Here is a 27,063-nt window from a genome sequence, read left to right as displayed (position 1 = left end):
GGGAACCTCAGGCAAGATGTTTAAGGCCTTGAAAGTTTCACTGGTTACAGGATTTAAACAGAGATTGTTCCATTTTGCGTGCGATAGTTTTAAAAATCATGTAACTTAACTTTTTGCCAGACTTAAACGTAAATTCTACAGGCAAATTAAATAATTTTATCTACTTCGTATAAACACATTCACAGTAAGACAGTTTAACGAATAAATCTGGCTGGCTGCTCGTCCCCAGAATATATCGTGTTCCCATTAAAAGCCCTCTTTAGTGCTTAACGATAAACATGAGAACTTATACTCTAAAATGAAAGTTAGGTACAATGCAGATATTTTTTGTATAGTTCTAAGCACAAGTGCAAATCAAGAACACAAAATCAACTTTGTGACTCAAACAGAATTCCCAGTAACTTCACATTCTGAATTCACGTATATGTTAACATGCAATATATGCTGTATATAAAAGTTTAATCTGTTTTATTTGTAAAAGAAACAAAAACATGCTGTTGGAAAACATCCACTTCTAGATATTTGACAGTTGTTGCGGGTAGTAGGCTACGAGGAAAATTCTAGAGGATACATCCGAAGCTATTTTTATAAATAATAATATGGCGCTCCTATACACGTCCATCCCTACCTTTCTCAGTAATGAGGTAACATTCAAGAAATATGATTTCAAAAAGACGTCGATGCATTATGTAAAAGCTATCACCACTGCTACACAGGAAGCGTTATCAGATTGAAATATAATATCACTCAGGACGTATGAACGCATGAGTGTCCTAAGTATATACCAGGACTAATACGATACACTAGTTGTCCATACGATATAAATCTAGATATTGATGTCGCGTTACGTTACGTATCTAGATAACAAAATTTTGTCAACGGTTCGTTACGAGCTTTGTCAGTCTTGACAATAAAATTTAATTAAAATGGATTAATAATGTTCAGAGCTTTTTATCATTTAATGTAAGCAAATGTAGTTTCCTTCTACAATTTATAGTAATTCTAGAAAGAAAAAATAATAAGTTTGATATAACTGTGTACCTTATGGGGGGTACGAAGCTGGTCAAACTGACCGACTTCATATAAAATAGGGTAGTGAATACAGCAGATAAAATATAAATATTTATCAAAAAAATTGTTGGGAATTTATTTCTTAGGTTTCAGACATTAAATAAAAGAAATTTCTTAAACATCAGAAAGAGAAAATTATTTTTAATCTTATTATGAAAATCACTTTATAGTCGGAGCAGTGACTATGACTACTTTGACTCCATGTATCAAAATGCAAACTATTAACAAAAACACTTAATTATAAATTCTTATTTTTTCCTGTACGAGCAGCATGTTTACTTAAAACTTCTTAAATTTCGTGAAGATAATTAAATCGTATTATATCGGACGATGTTTCGATAAAATCGTATCACGGCTTTCCGATAAGATATTCATATCGTATCGATGTATCTCCACACACCTAATATATGCTATTTCGAACACGAAAGGGTGTTTCTCTTTACACTATCTTTGTCTTAGAAAGTAAGGTGTACAATAAAAATACTTTTATGAGAAAAGCTAAGAATCATTATTTTATTCGTAGGGTATCTTCTCCTAGTTTCTAAGTATTAATTCCATTTCTCATGTGAAGCTTTTAAACAGATGTTAAAGTCTATACACATTGTAATCTTCCGAGTGAAGGGTATTTTCTAGTGGTTACTTAGCTCGCATCCGTTTCCATGCGCTTCATTATAGGAATGATAAGCAAATACAGCTACTGATCTGACAAAAATAGCCAAATGGTTGGTGGGTACTACTGTTAACTAGATACATTCCTTGTAGTATATCAGTTCAAAATTAATGACAGACTGACAGCTATATGAAATATCCCTTATATAACACAAAAATTCTAAAAACAAACACAGTCACGTCACTGCATGGGTCATATACAGGCAGAAAGTTTATACACTAGACTGAAGAAGAACTATTTCTGAGCGCTCCTGGTTGTCAAATAAACCCCAAAAGGGGTTGTTTGAATTACCACCTTAATTATTGTCAAGCCGAGCTACATAGATATGATAGTTTAAAATTACGAGAACATAAAAATATCATTTTACTATCACAAAACTCTCATTAATATACATGCAGAACTGTTGTGGCACATTTCGACCTTAGGTGTGCATAATCAGGGAACTATCAACAGTCAACACAAAAATATCTTAACACAAACGTTCTACTGGGTTAACCACAGCATTAACGGAGACCCGTAAACAACAAATATACATGAGTTGAAACAGATAACATTCTGTTAAATTAACAACGGCACCATCGTCTACTGTCAACATTAAATACACACGTATAACTTGAGAAAGAATATCAAAATTGTTAATTTCGAAAGGAGAAATACGGATTTTTCTAAAAAAAAAATACAGTAACTTAATAGGCAGCTTAAAGTGAAAATGCAATTGCAAAGAAAGTTAAAAAATAGGGTTTCAAACACAGTGTTTACATTATTTACTTAACCTACAAATTCCTATTTTGACTCCATGTCTAAAAAGCTGTGATATTTACGACAGACAAAAGTGGAATTTGTAGCTTGAGGGAATAATGTCAACACTGTTTAAATCCCTAAACTTGTTTCTTTATTTTTTCTGCTGTTGTATTTTACTTTAAGCAAGCTGTATTGTTTCTGTACTTCTGTTTCAAAATCCCTCTTCCCCTTTTTAAATTAACAGTGTTTAATAATGTTGATTATTCAGTTGTTCATATATATTATGAACATAAATCTATGTGATAGCAAAACTGTCTATTTAAAATGGCTTAATGAAATACGTAGTTGGGGTATGGTGGTATTGCTTCAGATATTATTGCCACAATGTTATCAGTGATAACATATATACTTATAAATTATATATACTTATAAAGCATGACGAACAGCACGTATATGGTTGTAAAACATTTATATATAGTTACCTCTTTCTTTGTGAACCTGATGATGACCGAAGAAGGTCGAAACGTTGTTCGCTCTTCTATGTAAAATATTTTCTCAACCCAAACGAGCCGTTTTTGCATATAAATTTATATATAGCTACTGTTTGTATACCCTGCAGCTATATGAATATTCTGTAAATACTTTGTTGGAAAGGCGACTGAACTATAGCGCAATGGTGTACGAGTTAATTTTGTAACACGTGTGTTTTATACATGGATATATATATATACATTGCATGTTAGCTAGTAATGAAATCGATATACAAACATGCAAAGCTTATAGTTTTATTTAGTTTTAAAGCCGTATAGATATAGATAGTCATATAAATTTTTCAAGTTGTATAGATGCGAGCGTATACAGTCAAAGCAAATATAAGACAATGTGTTGTGATATAGTAACATATGTATATAAATAAGCACTTTTACTATTTCCAATACCTGTTATATTTCCTCTTTTGCTTTTCCTTCTTTCCGCTGGTCATAGTAAGGCCGATCACTGTTTTGATGTAGGTGGACAGATTTTCTCTAAGAATGACATTCTGCACACTATACAAAATTGATAAACACGTCAATTAACAATAATGAATCGATTATATTAGTATACTGTGCGTTTCTGACAGAGCTTGGGTCGTGACTCTTCAACGATACTGTAAAACTGTGACTACCCTAAACGCTGCTGCATAATATATCAGAAATTAAATATTTTGTAAAAAAAATATATATACATATATAGCTAAGAAATTTCTGGATCACTTTCACAAATAATCGACGTCATTCTTGCCATGGACGAATCTTGCCACTTCTTACAGTGATCTTCAGGGAAGACTATTCTTTCTGCAATATCTATAAAATTCTTAATCACGCAGTAACTCGATACTTAACAATAGTCTCCATGGTGATTGCCGATCCGATCCCCGAAACTGAGCTTGGTACTATCTTTTAAATCATACATTAAAACTTTCTGTTGTGGAAGAGACAAGTTAGACGTTTGTATAACATGGCTGAAATTGATCGTGCAGCGATAAATAAACTATGATCCTGTCAACAGGATCATGTTCGAAACCTTGTACATGAATCAATACCATGTGACATCAATACATTTGTAACAATAAGCTAATAATTTTATGGCATTTGTGCCATGCTTGCCATTTCAACAATAAATTACATCCACGTCCTGCACGCAACAATATACGTATGCATGAACTAGGTTATGAGGCTCTATATAAATTATATTAAACGTTTGAATGTTATCGGTTAGACAGCCTTTGTTACTTACAAGTTAAATAAACTCAAAAAGACACTACACAACGCGTAATGATGCGTTTAGTAATATTGCTCAAGTTTTATTGCAATATTCACCTCCATTTGTGCTGTAGGCTGGCGGGACGATATTAAATAATAATAAATAAGAAACAGGAATACGAATCACTACCGTGGTTCACGTTTCACTGAGTTGATTGTTACATTACGAAGAAACTATCGACAATATACATGCGTAACACAATACTGACGTTTTACTGGGTTAATCATGAGGCAATAAATGTTTGTTTTGCTTTGAAATTCGCGCAAAGCTACACGAGGGCTATCTGCGCTAGTCGTCCCTAATTTAGCAGTGTAAGACTAGAGGGAAGGCAGCTAGTCATCACCACCCACCGCCAGCTCTTGGGCTACTCTTTCATCATCGAATAGTGAGATTGGCTGTCACATTATTATGCCCCCACGGCTGAAAGGGCGAACATGTTTGTTATGACGGGGATACGAACCCACGACCCTTGGATTACGAGTCGAGTGCCTTATCCACCGGGCCATGCTGGGCCCGAGACAGTAAATGCGTATACAATTTGATACGAACATTTTACTGAATTAACCATGTTATCATCAGACAACAGTTAACAACAAACAAATAGTCAACAATAGCTGAACGAATCCATATAAAAGTACGAGTTCTAAGCTATGTTTAATTAATTCATTTACATATTCGTTGTTTTTTAATTCGTGTTTTTCGTAAGCTAAACTTTCTTTTTGTATTTGTTCTTAAGTGCGATGCTCTATCTTATCAAATCTAAGATATTGTAGGAAATGAAACAAACATTTAACATTTAAACATGCACATCAAGGTGCTCTACTGTAATACTAAAAGGTACCAGAACCACCTCTATAGGGGCCTGGCATAGCCTGATGATTACGATGCTCTACTTACAATATTCGGATCACAGGTTCACATCCCTTCACCAGATACGCTTGACCCTTTAAGCCATTGAGCCATTATTCTGTGACGTTGGTAAGAGCAGCCCAAGAACTGGTGGTTGTTAGTGCTAGCTATTTGCCTTCGTTTTAATCTTTCACTTCTTAATTAGGAATGCTGCCCAAACAGGTGTACAAAAACTTTGCGTGGAATTCAATAAACAAACAAAATTACCACAAAATTTAATTATTCTACACAATCAATACCGCTGTCTTCTATTCATACTTGTACGAGTTATATAATGAAGCTGTTAGGCTTAATCTTTATTTCATATTTTATAGTAACTCTCATACCATTGCACCTAGAGCATTAACGGAATAGGGGTAAAGCAGCTAGTCGATAACCCACACCGTAAATTCTTGGGCTACTCTTGCCTGCCCAAATAATGGAATTTTGCAGTTATTATTAGAAAGGCACTTAATCCCACCTGCACGAAATACCGAGAGCGTTTTAGCGTCAAGGAGATGCGAACGATGAATCATCGTATTCAAAATCCAGCAGGGTAACCATTAGTTTTCTCCTGGCTCTTGCGTACTAGTACATTTAGGAGGTCGTAGTTTCCTACCTTGAAGTAGGTGAAGACTCTTGAAGAATTAATTATATTGTTCTGAAAACGTATTGCTATGTTCGATTTGAATGAAACTTAACGTGATACTGGACACTTGAACTAAACGGCAAAGGCCATTGATATAGTGTTTAGACATAACAATCAAATTTTAAAACAACTGACCAGGAAGATGTAAGATCATTTAGCACCATATATCGTCTATAGACTTCCTTTAGTTAAATAATGCACTTGACTGTCACAGTTATGAAGCTCCAGTAACATGGTTAGTGTTACACCACTGCTGGCATTTTATGTCTTGCAATTCACAGTGTAACACACTGATCCTTTTGGAAACATTGCTTATTAAATTACAATTTAAGTTTTAACAGCGTTCAAACATTTGGGAATTAAGCCTTTTCTAAGCTAAAATATTATGTTTGTTTGTTTGTTCTGAACAAAGCTACATGAGGACCTGTACTAATTTAGCAGTGTAAGACTAGAGGGAAGACAGCTAAGCATCATCATCTATCGCCAACTCTTGGGCAAATTTTCAGTAGAATTGAACGTCATGTTATAGCACTCCGTGGCTAAAAGGGCGAACATGTTTGGTGGGACAGGGATTCTAACCCGCGACCCTCAAGACTAGGAGTTGAGCGTCGTACCCACCTGGCCATGCTGGGACAAAACATTACGTTGCAAGATTTAATTATCTAACTGTTCCGAAGTAAACAACGAAACGTTTAAAAAAGATTTCTCCCAATTGTGTTTCACACTACTGACAGTTCTAGCGTTAAGCACAATCTGTTGTTTAAGGGCTTTCACTGTAGAGTGAAATAACAAAACAAAGAAACATTAAAATGTATTCGTTATTGTTATGAATCACAAAAGTGTAAGAAAATACGCGATGTTTCGCCATTTAAATAACAGTCGTGCTCTTAATATAAACCTTACACTAAAATCAGAAAGATGTGTTCTCCCTCTCTCGAACCTCTGTTACCGCTTAACCAATTAGTAGACAGAACGATCTTATTGTCTTTATGCCTGGGGCACCATGCTTGCTACGACGAGCAGCTCTGAATAAATGATTTAACAATAGTTAGTCATCGTCACAGATGTTCTGATACAAAGTACTGGCATCTGCTTGTTAAGGCAGACCTTAAAGAACAAAACGTATCTAACAATACTTTGTCATCATCATACGTCAATGAAAACATTGTTCCTTAATTTCACTGTCCACCAATCGGATTTTAGCGTCATAATTTCAGAGAATCTAAATCTAAATTAAGACCGGAAGTTTTTTTATAAAAATTATTGGTGAATACATGCATTGAGTTCCTTTTGTGAAAGCACATGAACAGCGTACATTGATATGCGCGCGTCTCTATGTACTTTTGTTTATGAGTTGTTGTAGTTTGTAATTAAACACAAAAGTACACAAACGGCTATCTGTGCTCTGCCCACCACGGGTATCAGAACTCGGTTTCTAGAGTTGTAAGCCCGCAGACATATAGTTGTGCCACTGGAAGGGCATGTTTATGAGAATCGCGTTATTTCTTGTTTTATTAAACACGCAATTTTATGTTGACACTGTTGTAAATTCCCTCAAAGCAATTACCTTGAAACGACAGGGAAAACGAAAAAACATATATATATATATAACCTGATGTATTAAAATCTTTAGATGAAACACAATGCACTAGTAATGAAATCACTGTGTAAAGAAAACCTCATTGAACCTTATGAAACAGCAGCACGTCAGATTACTTCAACGTTCTTAAGACCAGAATAAATTGAAATAAAAAATAATAATCAAAGTATGTTTGTTTGTTTTTGTTGTTGTTTTTTAATTAAGCACAAAGCTACACAATGCGCTATCTGTGCTCTGCCCACCACGGGTATCGAAACCCGGATTTTAGCGCTGTAAAATAATCATAATAATAGTATATAATAGTAGACAATAATAATAAGAGAATAATGGTAAAACTGAAGAACTTATATATAGTGAGTGTTTTTACCAATATACTGCTAATTAAAGTAACATTAAAGAAATAATTCACTATTCATCTACGGAACACACAGAACAGTTAATTATTATCTTCACCTACTATTTTATGTTAATTGTGAAGCTAAATAATAGAGGTATCTGTTCTGTGCTCATTACAGAGAATCGAACCTTGTTCGTGATAAAACTAGGTCACAATGCGGTGTGATTTTCTACCGTGTTTGATGTTCGTCCGTGAAGATCCAAGTTTTTGTGATGTTCTACTCTCCATGTTCACACCTGGTTACTCTTTGTACTCTATCAAGTGTTACTTGATTCTCAACTGGGATTATCACATCTTTAAATTTGACGTTCTTCGTTACTACGAGTAACAATTTAACATCCTTTCATTACCAGTGATATATATGTTTAAATCTGTTTATCGCTCTACTTACTTCCGTAATCTAATTTTTCGTTTTTAGGAATCCTCTCTTTTCATCTTTGAAAAACGTGTTGCAGATAAAATCCACAAGCCTAAACGAAAGGAAACCATCACCGATATCCTGAGATTTAGTGCCAGACAACTGGACCGATTTAAACATCCAAAACTGTTAACACTCTTTCATCCAGTGGAAGAGACTTGGTGAGAAGTTATTAAACAGTCAACGACACATTTACCTTTTGATATTAAAAACTGTAGAATTAAAAAGACAATTACTAATGCTTGTTTCTTCTCGGTACAGTTAATTTGTTTGTTTGTTTTGGAATTTCGCACAAAGCTACTCGAGGGCTATCTGTGCTAGCCGTCCCTAATTTAGCAGTGTAAGACTAGAGGGAAGGCAGCTAGTCATCACCACCCACCTCCCACTCTTGGGCTACTCTTTTACCAACGAATAGTGGGAGTGACCGTCAGGGCCCGGTACAGTTAATACAAGTATCGTCATTTTCATTGTAACGCCCTCACGGCTGAAAGGGAGAACATGTTTGGTGCGACGGGCATTCGAATCTGCGACTCTCAGATTACGAGTCGAACGCCTTAACCCACCTGGACATGCCGGGCCTGCCAACGAATAGAATAAGTGTATGTATTTGAAATATACTCTTCAAAACAAGAAACGCAAAAGGGATATTTTTGTTATTTTAAAGAGAAATATATGTAATAACGTTACAAGCTCAGAGTATGTGATGTTACACGTGTTAAGGCATTGATTGTTAGACCAAAATGACAATAAAAGTTGTGCACTTTGAAAACAGAGGAAAACATCGGATTTTTCGCCAAAACGCATGCGTGTCCAATAAATTTGTTTGAGAGATCTGCATGTTCTGCAAGTGCAACATGTGCAAAATCCCTATAAAAGTGACGGGTTCTCGGTTTCCATAGCTCAGTGTTAAGCCACCGACACGCAATACAGTTACGCCAAGACTGACTGAAGCACAACGCAACAACGCCATTGGTCCCTTGGAAGCAGACGAATCTTGATCAGATGTTGCCAGAGCTGTGAATATCCACCCAAGCACCATCACTAGGCTATGGAATCGTCACCAACAACATGGATCAACTCGTAACCGTCCACGATCTGGCAGACCTTGTGTGACCACGCCTGCACAAGATCGCAACATCCGATTACGTCACCTTCGAGATAGGACTACCACTGCGACGTCTACTGCCTCAACCATACCAGGGCTGCGTAGGATTTCCGATCAGACCGTACGCAACCGTCGACGAGATTCTTAGGCCCCATGTGCAACCCATCATGGTGAACGTCAACGACGTTTTTCAACATGACAACGCCCGTCCTCACGCAGCCCGACTCACCACTGTCTTCTTGAAACACCATAACATCAACGTTCTTCCCTGGCCCTCCAGATCACCAGATTTAAACCCTATCGAACATCTTTGGGACGAGTTGGACCGACGTCTGCGACGGCGACAACCTCAACCGCAGACTCTACCTCAACTTGCAGCAGCTTTGCAGGCTGAGTGGACAGCCATTCCACAGGATGTGATTCGTCACCTCATCGCTGCCATGGGCAGGAGATGCCAAGCAGTTATTGATGCTCACGGGGAGCATACTCGTTATTGACGTTGAGTGACGTTAAACTTTAACTAGTGAGCGTGGACTTCGCCTTTGCAGACTTTGGATGTTCAGCAGCGAATGTGCAAAGTTTCGCACATGTCATACAGAACTACCCGGAATAAACTTGTTAACAATTTGTCTCATATTTTGCCTTTTGCGTTTCTTTTTTTGAAGAGTATACTTTCGTTTCAGAATTCGTACTAAATCTATACAGCAATAATAATAACTAATACTTGCGATATTTATTATGCAGTTTAAATGCATGTGGGTTACCCGTTGGTACAGCGGTAAGTCTACGGATTTACAACGCTAAAATCAGGAGTACGATTCCCCTCGGTGGAATCAGCAGATAGCCCAACGTGGCTTTGCTATAAGAAAATACGCAAACACACAAACGCATGCGGTTAAAAATAGACTTTTGTCAAATATGGGTTTTTTTCCCCAAGTTTGCGTACAAAGCATTTCCTTTCATCAAGAACATCGGTTGTTATTCCACACATAATATTAAATGAATAGCAGAATTTTCAACGAATCAGAATCGGAATAAAATACAAGTTTTACCTAAACCACTGAAAGTGCACGGAAGTTGTCTCCCCCCCCGTATGTATGTGTGTGTGTGTGTGTGTGTGCGCTTTTGTTAGCAAGATTTTTCAAAAATTACTAAGTACATTTAGCCAAAATTTGTTATACATTTGGACTAAGACCAGACTTAGAAGAGATTAGTTCAAGGAGCGCCAGGATCATAGCGAGCTCACGAAAAGAAAACCTGTCTATTGCCACGTGGTCCAATTTTTCACACTATTTGTGCTGTATATGTCAGTCAAAAATAACCAGATTTGGATGAAACTTAGTGGACTTATGTAGATTATTTTTCACTGCTCTGCCAAAACTAGTTTGTATCCGTTAAAGGTGACGAATGTAAAGACACATTTTCTCATTTTGTAAAAACCGAAGCTGATCAACACGATGTGTCAGAAGTACGCGCAGTCGCCACTGTTGTATCTAACAGATGGCATACCTCGGGCAATGAATTCTTTGAAAATCAGGATAATTTATGATAGAGCTCTAATATGTACTACAGAATACGAATATAAACAACTCACATCAGACCACGACCTGTTAACGTTGTTCTCAACTGTCTCAAGCAGTGTTGCTAAATAAATGTACAAAATACAAAGAAATAAAAATAAGCGAGCGTAAAGAAGTCACTAAATTACTCTAGTACAAACTAAATTTTATGTATTATATTGATAATTGTAATCTAACTGATTAAATGATGTACTTCAATTTACACAGTTACGCCTTGTAAAACTCTACATCGTGGAAGACGCACCCTAATTTTGAAAAGACAATTCTAAGAAAAAAATATTTTGACTCAGCAACCACCACCTTGATGCAATTTTCACTTATTTTCAACCTATTGAATAAATACTGTCAAATACACCATATTTTTCATAGCATATCGACAATACTAGTTAAATTGGATGTTTTATGCTCGTGAAAATCTTTGTAATAGGTAAGTAATGAGATTACGATCTGTATGAGAGGCCGTTTGGAAGTGACCTTAAGTTAAACTCTTGCTTTACCCCATCACTTTCGTCTTGGAAAACGCATGGGGATGTTTCAAGGTATATTTAATGAAAAACGTGCGTCTTAAAAGACGTAAAATACGGTATTTAACCTTTAATATGAAATTCAAATTCTGAGTTAGAAAAAACGGCGTTGGTCACTGGGACAACTCAAACGTTCTTTTTATTCGTTGCTACACAAAATCGTGATTTTTAAGAGTATGTGTGCTTTCTTATAGCAAACCAATATCAGGCTATCTGCTACGTCCACCGAGAGGAATCGAACCCCTGATTTTAGCGTTGTAAATTCTTAGACGTACCGCTATGTCAGCGGGAGCCTTTTTAAAAAGAATTATATGGAGACAAAATGTGCCATTCAAATGTATAACACGAGTTTCTACTTCGACGTTTCTGTGTAAAGAACAAATTTCCAGGCTGTACGTTTGATATACGGCAAGGGACTGATACTTGACATTTATTTCCTCAACGTTCAATCATTTAGAGCAAATAAAATCCGATTGTGTGAAATAACCCATGAATGTAGACTTTCTATCTCTGTTACCTGCGTAAAATTCCAACTTTTATCTTAACTGAATACACAGTCCAGAACTGTAAAAACATTCGTTTCCTAGAATATAACTATTCATCCGAAGTGTGCACTTCCTATTCTTGTCTATAAACTCAAAATTTCATTTACTCACCCTCCTTAGTTCAGGATTAAACTTATCTACCCTCTGTTAAAAACATTTGCTTCAGACCTTACATTTTTTAAGTTCCAGCTTTATGTTCGGTTTTAGAAAAATACTACATTCACCTGAAATCACGGTAGACATAACGAAATAGATCAGTTCAATACCCAGAGTTCATAGAACTTGCTAAATGCGACGAAACAGTCGATTCTATTAACCTTAAGGTTAAGCGAGCAATATGGGTTTGAAGCAATTTACAAAGTTCATTATGAAGACCTGATATTTCATTTTAATTTCGATTAAATCTAATACACAGTAACAAACTAAAAGGGAAAACATTAATTAACACAGTCAAGAAAACTGTAATTGAACACAATACATTGTCCATACCTCAAGCATGCTCTTATGAAAAATTATGGATATTGTGGTACATTTTCTACACGTTACCCCTCCTTGAATTTGTTTATCTGTTTAGTCTAGACAAAATTATTGCGGTTATTTGTTCATTTCGTTAATTTTGAACTGCCACCTAGAGTTAAGGCAACCAACAAGCAGTACTCACCGTCACCTCTTGGGCTACTCTCTTTGCCAACTAAGAGGGAGACTGCATGTTGAATTCTAACTTCCACGTAGATGAAAGGGCAAGAACGTTTGGCACCAGATTTCGGTGTGGAAATCTTACACGATTCTTTTAGAAGATATTGGAGACAAGTGGCAGTGAAAAAAAAAAAAATTCCTTAGAATATCTCTAATTTTAATTGTTGTTCATTTGGTAGAAAAAAAGAGTATTAAACATAAACATTGTAATTTCTTCGAAATGTTTATATATGTTTTAAAACAAGAATTTGGTCATAATATTAAAGAGATAAAAAGACCACACGTTCAACCTTTACAGGGGCCCGGCATGGCCAAGCGTGTTAAGGCGTTCGACTCGTAATCCGAGGGTCGCGGGTTCGAATCCTGGTCGCATCAAACATGCTCGCCTTTTCAGCCGTGAGGACGTTATAATGTGACGGTCAATCCTACTATTCATTGGTAAAAGAGTAGCCCAAGAGTTAGCGGTGGGTGGTGATAACTAGCTGCCTTCCCTGTAGTCTTACACTGCTAAATTAGGGACGGCTAGCGCAGATAGCTCTCGAGTAGCTTTGCGCGAAATTAAAAAAACCCAAAAAAACAACCTTTATAATGCTTCCTAGTTGAAGATAGTGTGATAAAAAAACTGATATTTTTACGGTAACATTTCTGTTTTCAACATACATATTAAAATAGTTTAAATAGTAAAGTTAATGGAGGTAAAACAAAATTTCAAAAGTAAAAGTTGTAGTAAAGATTACTCCTTACACAATCTTTATACATATATATATATAATTCGAAGTAAATTGAATAAAGATTGAAACCTAGTTTCATAAAGAAAATGTATATGACACATTGTTGTTTCTAACAGCTTGTAGTAAACCATAATATTTATTTCCAGCGATATTCTTGCTTTTGCTACGGAACCGGTATTTGGAAGTCTCGCCAACGTGCTTGGATGTTTGGAGGACAGACTACCCCAAAATCTGCCTCCTACTATCAGGGAATACGATTTCATGCCCATAGAGATCAAATATGGCCTTCTTCAGGTATGTCCAACATTTCGTTTATTGAAGTTCTACATGGTTCTTGACGTTGGTTTATTTGTTGCTTAACATAAGGCTACATAATGGGCTATTTGCACTCTGTCCATTGCGGGAATCGAATTCCGGATTTTAACAAGGTAAATCCATAAACTTACCGCTAATTAACTGGGAGGCTGCTGCTATAAAAAATAATTTCAATGTAAGGTGGCCAGAAGCAAGATGCAATTAGAAAACAATAGGCATGAGGCAGCATTACTGTACTGGAAACCCATAATGGTCCTGTTAAAAATAAAGGGCTTTAACGTACACCTCATACATTTCTGAAAATCTTCTAGTAGTTATCTAGAGATTTAAGGGTCTATATTTCCTGTATTGGAACAAACCCAAGAGTTTTGACGTTTGTAATAATAAAAACAAAAACACACAACTATAATAAATAGTTCAAACCTGACTTTAACTTGTCATTTAATTTCAAGGCTACAACGTTTTTCTTTCTCTCTGTCACTCCATAGACTTTTGTTTTCATTACAAATTCTAAAAATCTTTTTCTTAAGATTTATCTCTTTGCTACTCATACACTAAAACAAAGAGGAAAACAACCAATACAAGACGAATAAAATCCATTCCACGTTGTTGCTTAGTGTTAGGAGACTTAAGAAGGGGAATAATAGTGCAATAAAATCTACATTGGTCCACACGGGGCTTCGTCCATCCACGTGTGAAGGCAGCATATTCTAAAAAGCAGTGAACGAGGTTCCATGTTTGGAGACCAAAGTAGTCCATAAGGTGAGCCTCATGATTTAAAACACATTCAGATTTTCTTCACGTAATCGAGTCGAGATCCAAGGCCTGGTGTAACATGTTGATACAAATTTAATGGTTTCTTTTTTTCAAAGTAATCAGATTCAGCATCCATTTCGACTGTCTTGGAAACAAAAAGAGTAAATAATTATTAGCCTGAAGACGACTTGTTGTACCTGTGGAATCATGCTCTCGTTTGAACAAGTCATTCAGTTTTAAACAAGTATATATTTGTTCATTATTATAACTTTCTCAATAGTATAAGGTAATTTATCTTTTTCTAATTTTGTTTGTTTGTTGAATTTTCCAAGAAGTTTCTAGAGCTATCAACACCAACTCTTAGCTACTCTATGTTAACGAAATGCAGAATTGATGGTCATATTATAACGCCTTCGTGGCTGAAAGGGTGTGCTTTGTCGGTGATGGGATTCGAACCCGCAACTCAAAGCTTGCAAGTCGATCTCCCTAACCATCATGCTATATTAGGTTTTCCTCTATCTTTTTCAGTGGAACTAGAGATCACTTTCATTTTATCATAACGATTAATGAAACCAGAATATATCAAATAAAGGTAGCTAGTAATATGAAATATTACCAAAATTCTACGCTGCAAAGATTAGTCTACACTTACTCAAGTTCTGATGATTACAAGTAAATAAACCACTTGACAAAATACTTTCAAATCAAGTCAACATTTGCCTACTTAGCGAACATTATATTATTTAAAGATAAGTAACTCTCGGTTAGAGGTGACTTGAACTTAGAACCAAATAACGGGATTGTCTGTCACTATTATAACGCTCTCAAAGCTGGAAGTGCATATGGAGTTGAGAGACATCATGACTAAAACCTTCGGCCTTTCGATCTTTAGCCCGACACGATGAACACCAGGTCAAACCTTTCTTGTGTAGATTACTTCTACATGCAACGGTGCCAATAAATTCTTCATTAACAAATAACTTCATAGGCTCACTCTTACACTGCACAAACTTTTCTCTAACATCTAATTTCCTGGGCTCACTCTCACACTGCACAAACTCTTCTCTGACATCTAGTTTCCTAGGCTCACTCTCACACTGCACAAACTCTTCTCTAACATTAGCTTCCTAGGCTCACTCTTACACCGCACAAACTCTTCTCTAACATTAGCTTCCTAGGCTCACTCTTACACCGCACAAACTTTTCTCTAACATCTAATTTCCTGGGCTCACTCTCACACTGCACAAACTCTTCTCTAACATCTAGCTTCCTAGGCCCACTCTTACACCGCACAAACTCTTTTTTTCTTCCTAGGCTCATCTACTGCATTTCCTGGCTCACTCTCACACTGCACAAACTCTTCTCTGACATCTAGTTTCCTGGGCTCACTCTCACACTGCACAAACTCTTCTCTAACATTAGCTTCCTAGGCACTTCTTCATCTAGTTTCCTAGGCTCTTACACTGCACAAACTTTTCTCTAACATCTAGCTTCCTGGGCTCACTCTTACACTGCACAAACTTTTCTCTAACATCTAGCTTCCTGGGTTCACTCTTACACTGCACAAACTCTTCTCTAACATCTAGCTTCCTGGGCTCACTCTTACACTGCACAAACTCTTCTCTAACATCTAACATCCTGGGTTCACTCTCACACTGCACAAACTCTTCTCTAACATTAGCTTCCTAGGCTCACTCTTACACTGCACAAACTCTTCTCTAACATCTAGCTTCCTGGGCTCACTCTTACACTGCACAAACTCTTCTCTAACATCTAGCTTCCTGGGCTCACTCTTACAATGCACTTTTCACTTTAACTCTAATTTGTGTAATTTTTTCGGTGACTCAAAATTGAGAGAAATCACAATAATTTTACTAATTGATGAGTTCAGGTGAACTACTGTTCCAAACCAAAGGTTTACTGTTATTTTTTCATTTAACTTTAAATAGGAACAAGTTTTCTATTTACTCATACTAAGAAAATGATACAAGCTATGATTTCATTTAATTTGTGCTAAATACAAACAACCAGCCGTCTCAGTTTAAAATGGAATTTTCTTTCACAATAACATAAATTAATATCTTATGACACGTGAAGGTGTTTTATAGGTGGGAGGCTGCTTCTGAAACTAGCAGAATACCTTAAGGAATGAGTTCAACGGCTATACAGTTTGTACATATACACACAAACATACATATATAAAACAGCATCACGTACAAGCGAGTGATAAGATGCGCAAGACAGAACATTTGTAATTAAATAAACACAAACAAAAATATAAGTTAGGCTAATTGTTGAAACATGCAAAGATGGTAACATTCTAAAGACAAGTAACAGTGTGGCGAAATCATGCTTCTTCAAAGTTTATTAAAAACGGTTAAAGAATCAAACGATTCATAAGTTAAATACACAATGCCCCAACTCTGACTACCACTCATTGTCCACTACCAGTTTTGAACATAGTAGTAGCTCTCCAGGATACTCGAAAATTGGACAGATATTATAGTGCAAATAGCAACGATATGTAATTAGCAGTATATGGGTTCATGCCGCTAAAGATGCTTCATATTTTCTAAGAGAGTTATAAAAGTAACAGTTAATCCCGATGACTGATTCAATCAGCAAAACAAAGTCCTTGCAGTGATGAGGGCTGCTTGTTTGCTGGTTTCATTCCTTTGAGAATAGAGATAACTATAACAGAACTGTTAGGGTTTCTGTCTGATCTATTCATTTAGCCCTCAAGCACATAAGGTGCTGTTTAGTTTAAAAATTACACTTCCAATCTTTGCTTTAGCGGATTGAAAATTTTGATTGTTGAATTTGTTCTGTAATGAGGTTTATTAGTATTATTATTCACAATAGTTAGGCTTTGTTGTGGTTCATTAGTCTGACATTCCGGATTGTGAAGACAATCTAGGTTTCACAGTAAATGTGTGAAACTCTCAATCATTGTTCTGAAATTTTTATATTAAGGAATTAATTTAGTCATTATCACATGGAGTTTTGTAATAACTTACCACAGCAACTGTTTTGTTTTCACATTTGACTGTGAAGATTAACTGGACTATACAAGAGTAGTACTCTTCATTCTGATGGAACTACTTTTCCAGGTCTCTTGCTGATGGAACTACTACTTGCTAGACTACTCGTTACATATTGTAATCTCTTTTCTTCTGGTGCTACTGACTATTCTGAATAAGATATCATTGGGAATCTATGCAGTTTTTCTATGGAGATGAATGGTAGGTTCAGAAATACCTGGAGGTTGTGTTCGCAATATTCTTATGGAATGACACAAATATAAAATTGGTAGAACATGTTACCTCTGCTTCGTTATCAAACTTTTGAAAGTTGTGTTGTTGTTGTTACTGTACACTCATTATTTGACTTTTTTGTGATTGCGAATATTGAGAGATTTTCATTTATTTCTTTTATTATTTTCAGTCAATTTCATTATAATCTGTCAAAGTTAGAAGTAATTTAATTTCGAATAACACTTTATATTCTTTTTCAAGCTATTGTGGTAACTGTTTTTAACTTCTCCATAACGTTTTGTAGTTCCGGTTTATTTAATCACCTTTCTCATGAAAATAGTCGGTTTTTGTTTTTTTTCGGAACGTTGCTGGTAGCTGGTGAAAGTTTGTCTTCTAAATCCTTGGTTATTACTTTATATTAGTGCCAAGAAATATGTCTCGCTTCATCAGTGTCATTTCTTTGATCACACAGAACTCTTTTATAACCATAACCATTACTTTGTAGATGATGTCACTCTTCTGGATAGGCTTGGAGTGTGATTTCATAATATCCCATTGTTGTCCTAAATTCTTTGTTGTCCGAGCTTTACCGCTTCCATGGAAACCACTGAAGGCTATCTCTTTGGAATGTTATACCTTTTCCCTTTACATCATTTAACAATCTTGCTCCACGATTATTCTTCCCCAAACAAGCAGTGGCATGTAATCTGTAGTCACTACATTGCGCTGTTAAATGGAAAAGAATTCTCTCTAAACTAAACACAGAGATTTAAAACAAGCCAGTAGCACACCTTGTTGAGTATATTAGTTTGGTGTGAATCCATTTGTCTCAGTAATAACATCAACTCACTCTCACATTACATAATATTTATGTATTCCATTTTGAGCAAACATTATGTTAAAACAGAAACTATTACATAAAAGTTTCAGACGATAATCGCTACAAATGTTGTTGATGTAAAAATGATATACATTTTTGTTATATCTCTTTCCCCCATCCATATCTCTTTTATATATAAAACGTACACAGTACTTTAGTTTAACTAAAAAAACAAGACTCGGTACCATAAGAATTCCATTCTGAAAACCATGGAAATTCCATTGTTTTAATATGCAGTTGTTTATGGAATTAGAAACACATGTACATGTATCTTTATACTTTTCCATCCAATTAAAAGTTTTATATTATAATTATGCAACGAATACTTTCTTTGATACATATATAAAAAATTTTCGAACGTTACATTTGTTTGTCTGTGCAAAATAATGTGACAAGACCCGAGTCGAGATTATATTGTGGATAATTTACAAAACAATGATTAGAGTAAGGATATATTCGACTTTCAAAAGGGGTATAATAGCGGTATTCATCTAGCAAGAGTTTCTCTGGAAGGGCCTTTTTTTCCAAAATATTATCGATCGATATTTGGTTTCGGAATCTATCAACAGTGGAGACAGTAAAGCTGTACCTCCACTACTGGAAGATCAATGGCTGCCGGTACCTTGAAACTGCTTAAGGGTAAAGATTATTGTATAAAAACCCTCAGACTATGTCCAAATTTGCTGATTCATGTAAAAATAATTACATTTGGCAATATAGAACTATATTTTGCAAAGGGCAAAACTGTTATTCAGTATCTAATAACCAAATATGGAACTCGTTATCTTAGTAATAAACAGCAAAATTCAGCTCTAGAAAAGCTCAAACAATAGAAAATTAATTGATAAAAATATGGGGTCTGTAGAATCGCGCAATAGCCTTTTCTGTATTGACGCTAGAGTAAAAATATGAATAAAACTATAATAAATTGTGTTTTGTTTGAGATACGCAATTTGTACAAGTTATTGTCAACCTCACAATACTAAATTTCTACGCTGATGGACAAAGGTTCTTCCAAAACAATCATCCACTCTTCTCGGATGTTCATAGACCATTACAACAAGTCCATCCATCCTTCTGAGCTTGCTTCTGGAACAATTGTACACTATATATAATTCTTGACGAAGAACACCATTAAAAGAAACTATTTTTACGTTTCACCTCAGTTCTGTTTTATAAAATCAATTTTGTCCACTGGTTATGTTTCAGTATTTCTGTAACGTTATGTCTTATGGTAATATACATAAGATTTTATCTTTTCCTACTTGCTGATTAAAGGAATTAACGAGGTACTTGTCCTTGATTCACCAATCGTCTTAGAAATATGATACTATTGCATGATTATATAATGATTTTATCGAAAACTTGTTAACGTATCTTAAACAGCGATGTGTACATATACATATATATATACATAAATTAACTTATTTTTCTTAATTAATTCAGTACTTGGTACTTCAAAGTTTAGCTACTCGCTCAAAAATTGAATGTTATTACAAGCAAATATTATCTTGAATAATTTTTTCTTTTTCCGTTTTACTCTGGTTTGGTTTGCCAAACCAGCACGATAAACACGAACAGTTTGTTTGGTTTTGAATTTTGCGCAAAGCTACACAAGGGCTATCTGCGCTAGCCGTCCCTAATTTAACAGTGTAACACTGCAGGGACGGCAGCTTGTCGTCACCACCCATCGCCAACCCTGGGTTACTCTTTTACCAACGAATAGTGGGATTGATCGTACATAATGACGTACCCACGGCGGAAAGGGCGAAGGGCGAGCATGTTTGTTGTGACGGCGATTCGAACTCGCGACCCTCGGATTACGAGTCGAGTGCCTTAACTACCTGGCCATGCCGGGCTAGCTTTAGTGTTGGCTTTAAACTTTCCGATGCATTTGCTGTTTTGATCACTCACTCGAACATACAATACAGCAATGCTGTCACCAAGTGGCAGTTAGACTAACTACAAATATTTAGGAAAACATTATTGAAAACTGACGTTGTTCCTCCTATACAACTAAAATAAAATCATGTAATTATATTACTTTGTGTGAGAGTGGGGATGAAATGTTAAGTTACTCAATTTTTGAAATTTTAAGTTTCTTGTTTCAATATTTTTGTAGCATTCAAACTTTCTATATTACCATAGCTCTCTAGGTTAGGTCTGTAACGATCACTCCTTGTCTTTATAAAGTTTTAAAAAAATCTATTATGTTTGTTTCCTATTCATTAGATATATTTTTGTACGCCAGTAATAACAAGAGTGGTGCTCGCATATACCAGATTCGATTTTATCACCCTTTGAGATCTCTATCCTCAAATCTAATTATATGTCCAAAGGAGTGCATCTTCTTTTTTATATATAAACAGATACTACTATCCTTTTTTAGGTAGAAAAAATAATTGGGACCCAAACGCAATAGTTCTGTGAAATAATTAGAAGACTTAGAACGATAAGATTCGTCTTGTTTTTTTCCTGTACGTTTGTCTGAAAATGTCACTTGAAAACTCATTGAAATAGTAAAATTTTGATTCATTCTGTAAACACGTATATAACAATTAAGGCAGCTTTATAAGTGCGACAAGCTTTAGTTTTGAAATCATTGTTAATATTTACATATTTTAAAGTGATTTTAAACTAGACGATTTTTATGTCCGCCATTTGTTTTATCATTTTCCTTATTATTAGGCCCGACATGACCAGGTGGGTTAAGGCGTTCGACTCGTAATCTGAGGGTCGCAGGTTCGAATCCCCGTCGCAACAAATATGCTCGCACTTTCAGCCGTAGGAGTGTTATTATGTGATGGCCAATCCCACTATTCGTTGGTAAAAGAGTAGTCCAAGAGCTGGCTGTGGGTGGTGATGACTAGCTGCCTTCCTTCTTGTCTTACACTGCTAAATTAGGGATGGCCTAGCACAGATAACTCTCGTGCAGCTTTGCGCGAAATTCAAAACAAAAAAACATTCAATCTATCACGTATAGAATCGTACATACGTTAATTTCTTCACGTCCTAGTCGATGCAATTCTGTTAGAGCGATGTGTATTTTCGTAGAACCCATTCAAGTCGAAAGTGGCGACAAGAAAAACTGTGTATAGCTTGAAATGTTCACGTGAAAAATAAATCTGTCACTGTGTGCAGATCACTTTCAACACTTATGTACGAAACCTCAGTTTTACTTGTGTAATCCTATGAAACAATTTCATTTCTGACAACAGAACGTGTAAATATTGTATATCATCACGAGTTCCTGCTTCCCCTGCCCTTAAAGGCTTATAACGTTAAAAACAAAGTTTTGCTACGCTTGCTGGGCTCAACAGATACAGTCTATTGTTTGTTGTTAAGCTCCACAAACAAATAAAGGATTGGAAAAAAATATCAACTGGTAGACTAACAATAAAATATAAAAAAACTTTAAAAACCAAATTAATATATTTTACAGTAAACGTAATTATCTTAATAAACTTGTAAATACGATAATTCGTCCCATTCAGTTAATTAACTCGACTTAACTGTTTACCTTTGTTATCAATGTAAAATGACGATTGCCTCTGTTTAGGATATACGATTTAGTTTTCCATTTTGTTTGGCAATGTAATAATAACGGTTGTCTCTGATTAATTACGCCTTGCTTCATAACTTCATCTGTTCAGAACACTTGTACATGTCTACGTGAAATAAAGCGCTAGTTAAATCACACTTTGTGCCATGTTTTCTTATCATAGCGCCATCCAAGCTTGGTTTCTCAACTGTAGGCCTATCCACCTAGAAGGTTAATCTCCCTTGTGTCTTCAATGGGAATAAAATTACTTGCAGGTTATCCCTGTTATGAATGAAGTTGCTCATTTATGTACTCCGCGATTAAGTGAGATTGTGGAAGGCAGTTTCCTTGGCAACAGATCTGATAAACAAGGATCAGTTACTACTTAAGTCTACAAAACAGTTAATTCATCACGACGATATCGTATCAAACTTAAGTTTATAATTATCTATAGGTAACAAAGTAAACTAACCTTTATACTACATTTGTTAAGGTTATTAGGCGTCAGCCTTCTCTTTTCTAATTCACCTATTATAATATTAACTCCACCATACAAAACAAAAACGGTGTTTTTGTGCAAATGTATTAGGCATTGATTCCGAAACATTTACATTGGATGGTAGTGAGAAAATTTGCATTTCCTTCTAATCGTATAATTAAAGTATGGAGATTATCGTGATTTTAAAATAACGTTTTGTTTGTTTGTTTTTGAATTTCGCGCAAAACTACTCGAGGGCTATCTGCGCTAACCATCCCTAATTTAGCAGTGTAAGACTAGAGGGAAGGCAGCTAGTCCTCACCACCCACCGCCAACTTTTGGGCTACTCTTTTACCAGCGAATAGTGGGATTGACCGTATTTCATACTATGAAATACAATCACTTTGAATCACGTCCAAATTCTACCGTTAATGTTAACAATAATAATATTATTTTAAATCTTTCAGTAAGCCACGTTCTGACGATCGAAAAGTAACAAAAGCCTACCAAAACACAGCTTAATAGCGATTGATCTGCACACATTTCTCCATATCCACTAAGTAACCGGCTAGACTGACCATGACAGGTGTAACGTGCTAACTTCAATTTGTCGTATATATATATTTACGGTAAGAACAGAACGTAGCTCTAACTCCGAATCACTTCTACTGCACCAGAGCAGAAATAATCCCAAGTTCACAGATAAATCGATGGTTTCTTGCAAAGTAATATTGGCATGAAGTAGCTAGGCATCAAAAGTTGTCGTACAAACATTGTTATGAAATACCCAGTTCCATGTTTCGCAGAATTAAGAAACGAAAAAGCAAATTCATTGTTGAAATATTCCCAAGAAAAATGCTCAAAATAAAACTGTAGTTATAAAGAACGATATTTCAAAGTTCTTTCGTTTCAATAATTTTGAAATAAATAAAAGACGGCAAGAACATTTGTATCAGACGATATTTTCCTGTATCTCAATAAATTTAAATATACAAACTGAATTGTTAATCGCAAACTAAAAGAAAATTCTTCTAACACGAGTCTTGCAATTTCCCTTCTAATGAGAGACGCAGCGAGAAGAATTGCGTGAAATCTTATTAAAAGCTGAATTATAACAAAATGGTTTAGAGAGAAGCCTTGATCATCAGAATTAATATAAACAACATTCATACACTTTCTAAAAGCAGTTATGATTGGTTGGTTTTAATTGTGTATATTCAATTGTATATATATATATATATAAAATGGTAACTATATACTATGAAGGTAACTATACAAAATAGAAATATTTCTATTTTGTGTAGTTACCTTTATAATTTAATAATTGGATTGTTTGTATTCTCACAGCTGGTATTAAACTTTCAGTAAATAAGAGAGGCACGTGTTAGACAAGAAATAATTAATCTCATAAGTATATTTATTGTAAGTTAATTCAATGTGTTATTCTTAGGAAGATCACCATAAATCATGGGCTAGTATTAGGTCGCCATGGCTACTAATAATTTCATCATGGTGCTTAGTATTTTCTGATATTTTATTCGTGTGTAGAATGTGCTAGATAGAACTCGAATCTAGAACAGGTCTGAGCTCTTGGAAGTCTGAAACTATTTTTGCATTCTTTGAATCACAAATCTAGCTCTATATCTAGAATTATAATGTCAGTTTCAGCATTTCTTCATGTGTTGCACTATTATGTTTTCCTTGTTTTTCTAAATGTGACCAATTAGTGCACATTTAGACTTCTACGGGACCAAAGGCAGTTTGTTTAGGCAACACTACCGAGGGGTTATTGATATCATGTGAACAATAAAATACACTCATTGATGTAAATAAATACAACCCTATTCTCCAGTATAAACTATAGTGAAATTAGGTTAGACATAATAAAACACCTATGTTTTTCGTTGTACAGTGTTGCAGTAATAAGAAGACTAGACCAATTCTGAAACAATATGCTTGACCTGTCTATTTCGAGTGATTATTTTTATTTTACTTTCATTTATTGCAAGAATCTACCTAAATTTTAGTTATTCAATCTAATATTTTGGTAATTGCACATATAGTATATAATAAAGTTTAATAATGAACCATTTGTTTTGGTGGAAAACTACATATCTCATACCATAACCTCATAACCGACTCGAAATGTATTCCATAAATTTTCTTTATTGTGTCTGCCTTCTAAATCTGAAAATATTTGTCGAGCATTATTGTTAGAGTAGAATATTTTACGGTCAGCCGATTCGTTTGTTTGTCATAAAGCACAAATATACAACAGTCTATCTGTTCCTTTCCACCAACGGGTATCGAGACCCAATTTTTAGCGTTATAAGCCCTCTCAGACTTACCGATGAACCACTTGAAAGGAGAGATAGACAAAATAAAAGGTAAGATTTAAAAAGTAATCTTAGCTTACTTCTACAAACTGTTAACGTTTCTTCTCTCACTCCTTGTAGCTGACAGAAGGACTGTCTTTTCTTCACTATTCTTGTAAACTGATCCACCGAAACATCTGCCCTCAGTCTGTAATTATCAATAAACGTGGAACATGGAAACTGGCGGGATTAGAATTCACCGAAAGGTGTGATGACACAGGCACCATGGTGAGTATCCATAGTTTACAGTAAACTAACACGAAAGATGTGAGTGTTCACTTTATAGTTTCATCAAAACTCGACTGCTAAAGACATGGTTTCACGCTTTTTTTAAGAGTACAACTTTTAGAATTATATGAATAAATTAATTAACAGTGAGCACATTTGTCTGTTTTACATCACGAGTTATTTAACTTAAAACAGATGATGTTTAACCAAAACCTTCCAGTTTCTTTCTCTGAATGCTCTTTTCGTTTTTTGCTTCATACAGTTAGTTTAATCGTACACTGAAGACAGAATATATTCATTTCCTGTGTTGTCAAGTTATAAAACCCTTATGATCTATGACCTACTTTATTTTTAAAAAATGTGTGTGTGTGTTTTTAATGTACAGCCACAATGGACTATCTGCTGAGTCCACTGAGTGTAATCGAACTCCTGATTTTAGCGTTGTAAATCCGAAGACTTACAGCTATACTAGTGGGTGACTTTAAAAAAATGAAACCTTCAAGTTCATTTCCATTGTAATACTTTTTGAAGTCAGAAGTATCACGAGGTTTGAATATTTTCAAAAAAATGAAATAAAATTGACTTACCTAAGAAGTTTACGGTGTCTTTTTATTTTATTCAAGTTAGGTGTACAGTATTTTTAACTTAAAAGGCAACTTATGTTACACATGGACTCAACTACCAGGTCAGGTTGTTTGTTTGATTGTTGTCGTTTCTGTTGTTATTTTTGTTACTTTTAAGCACAAACCTACACAACCTGCCCAACAGAAATATCGAAATTCAAATTTTACTGTTACAAGCCTTCGAACACAAGAAACTTACCACGTCAGAAACACAAAGATTTAAGCATAACAGTGCCTAAAGTTAAGCTGATGACCACAGAAAGATCAACCAGTGGACAGCATCTGTCGCATATATGGAAAAGCTGAACCAAATACAAGGACTGAATGTAATTTTTATGTCGAACTTAAAGCTTAAAATATGATGTATGTTAAGCGACATATCGTAGGTTCGGGTCTAGAACCTTCTGTTCTTTAGTCAGCAAACTAACCACTAGTCTGTTTGTTTTGTTGGGCACAAACCTATCTGCCTTGTACCCATCTCGTAAATCTGAAAGTTGTATTGATATAAGCTCAACTAATGTAACTAGACTGTTTACTTAATAATCACTTTTGTGCTTTCCCGATTATGTGCTTCATGATTTTTGTTTGGCTAAATTTTCAGTAAAATATCCTTCTTTTGCACGGCCGAAGGCCTTATCGTTTCAGCTATCTCCATAAAGATAAGGAAAATATATAGTTCATGTTACGGCAAATATCGATTGGGGCTGACAAATATGTTGTCACTGTTTTATCCATCACTGCATGACCAAAATAAATAAATGTGATTTCGATGTTTTGGATAATAAATGTTTATCATATACTTGGACACCAACTTCTTGTTTGTAGAAATAGCCTACCTACAATAAATAATGTGTTTTATAGCAAAGCCACATCAGGCTATCTGCTGAGCCCACCAAGAGGAATCGAACCGCTGACTTTATCATCGTAAATCCGTAGACTTACCACTGTATTAGCGGGGGGCGTACATACGATAAAAACAATACATTTCTCATCATTTTCTCATAATATAACAAACGAATCACGGTCGCAGTTAATAAACAAAAGATATTCTAATCAGAGCAGTATGTTATAAGTATGTTTAAGTTTTGTACAAGTATATCTAATTGTGAAGAAAAGGCAAACATCATATTATGTAAATATACCACCACCAAATGGGTCTTCCCAATAAAAATATATTGACTAATCACCAAATTAT

At 35.3% G+C, this 27,063-nt stretch overlaps 1 protein-coding gene across 1 annotated transcript in view; it reads left to right on the top strand.

Moving 5' to 3' along the window:
* LOC143235451 (SCY1-like protein 2) overlaps nt 1-27,063 on the top strand; it is a 205,079-nt gene that overhangs the window by 138,183 nt on the left and 39,833 nt on the right. Inside the window, exons 3-5 of the mRNA XM_076473644.1 lie at nt 8,238-8,398; nt 13,565-13,712; nt 25,099-25,245. Coding sequence (XP_076329759.1) covers nt 8,238-8,398; nt 13,565-13,712; nt 25,099-25,245 — 456 coding nt within the window. The remainder of the gene's footprint in view (nt 1-8,237; nt 8,399-13,564; nt 13,713-25,098; nt 25,246-27,063) is intronic.

This window comes from Tachypleus tridentatus, chromosome 12 (assembly GCF_004210375.1).
Source record: "Tachypleus tridentatus isolate NWPU-2018 chromosome 12, ASM421037v1, whole genome shotgun sequence".
In the NCBI taxonomy this organism is placed as follows: domain Eukaryota; kingdom Metazoa; phylum Arthropoda; class Merostomata; order Xiphosura; family Limulidae; genus Tachypleus; species Tachypleus tridentatus.
Note: the sequence above shows the minus strand (reverse complement) of the source record. Positions and strands in the feature narration are given on the sequence as shown.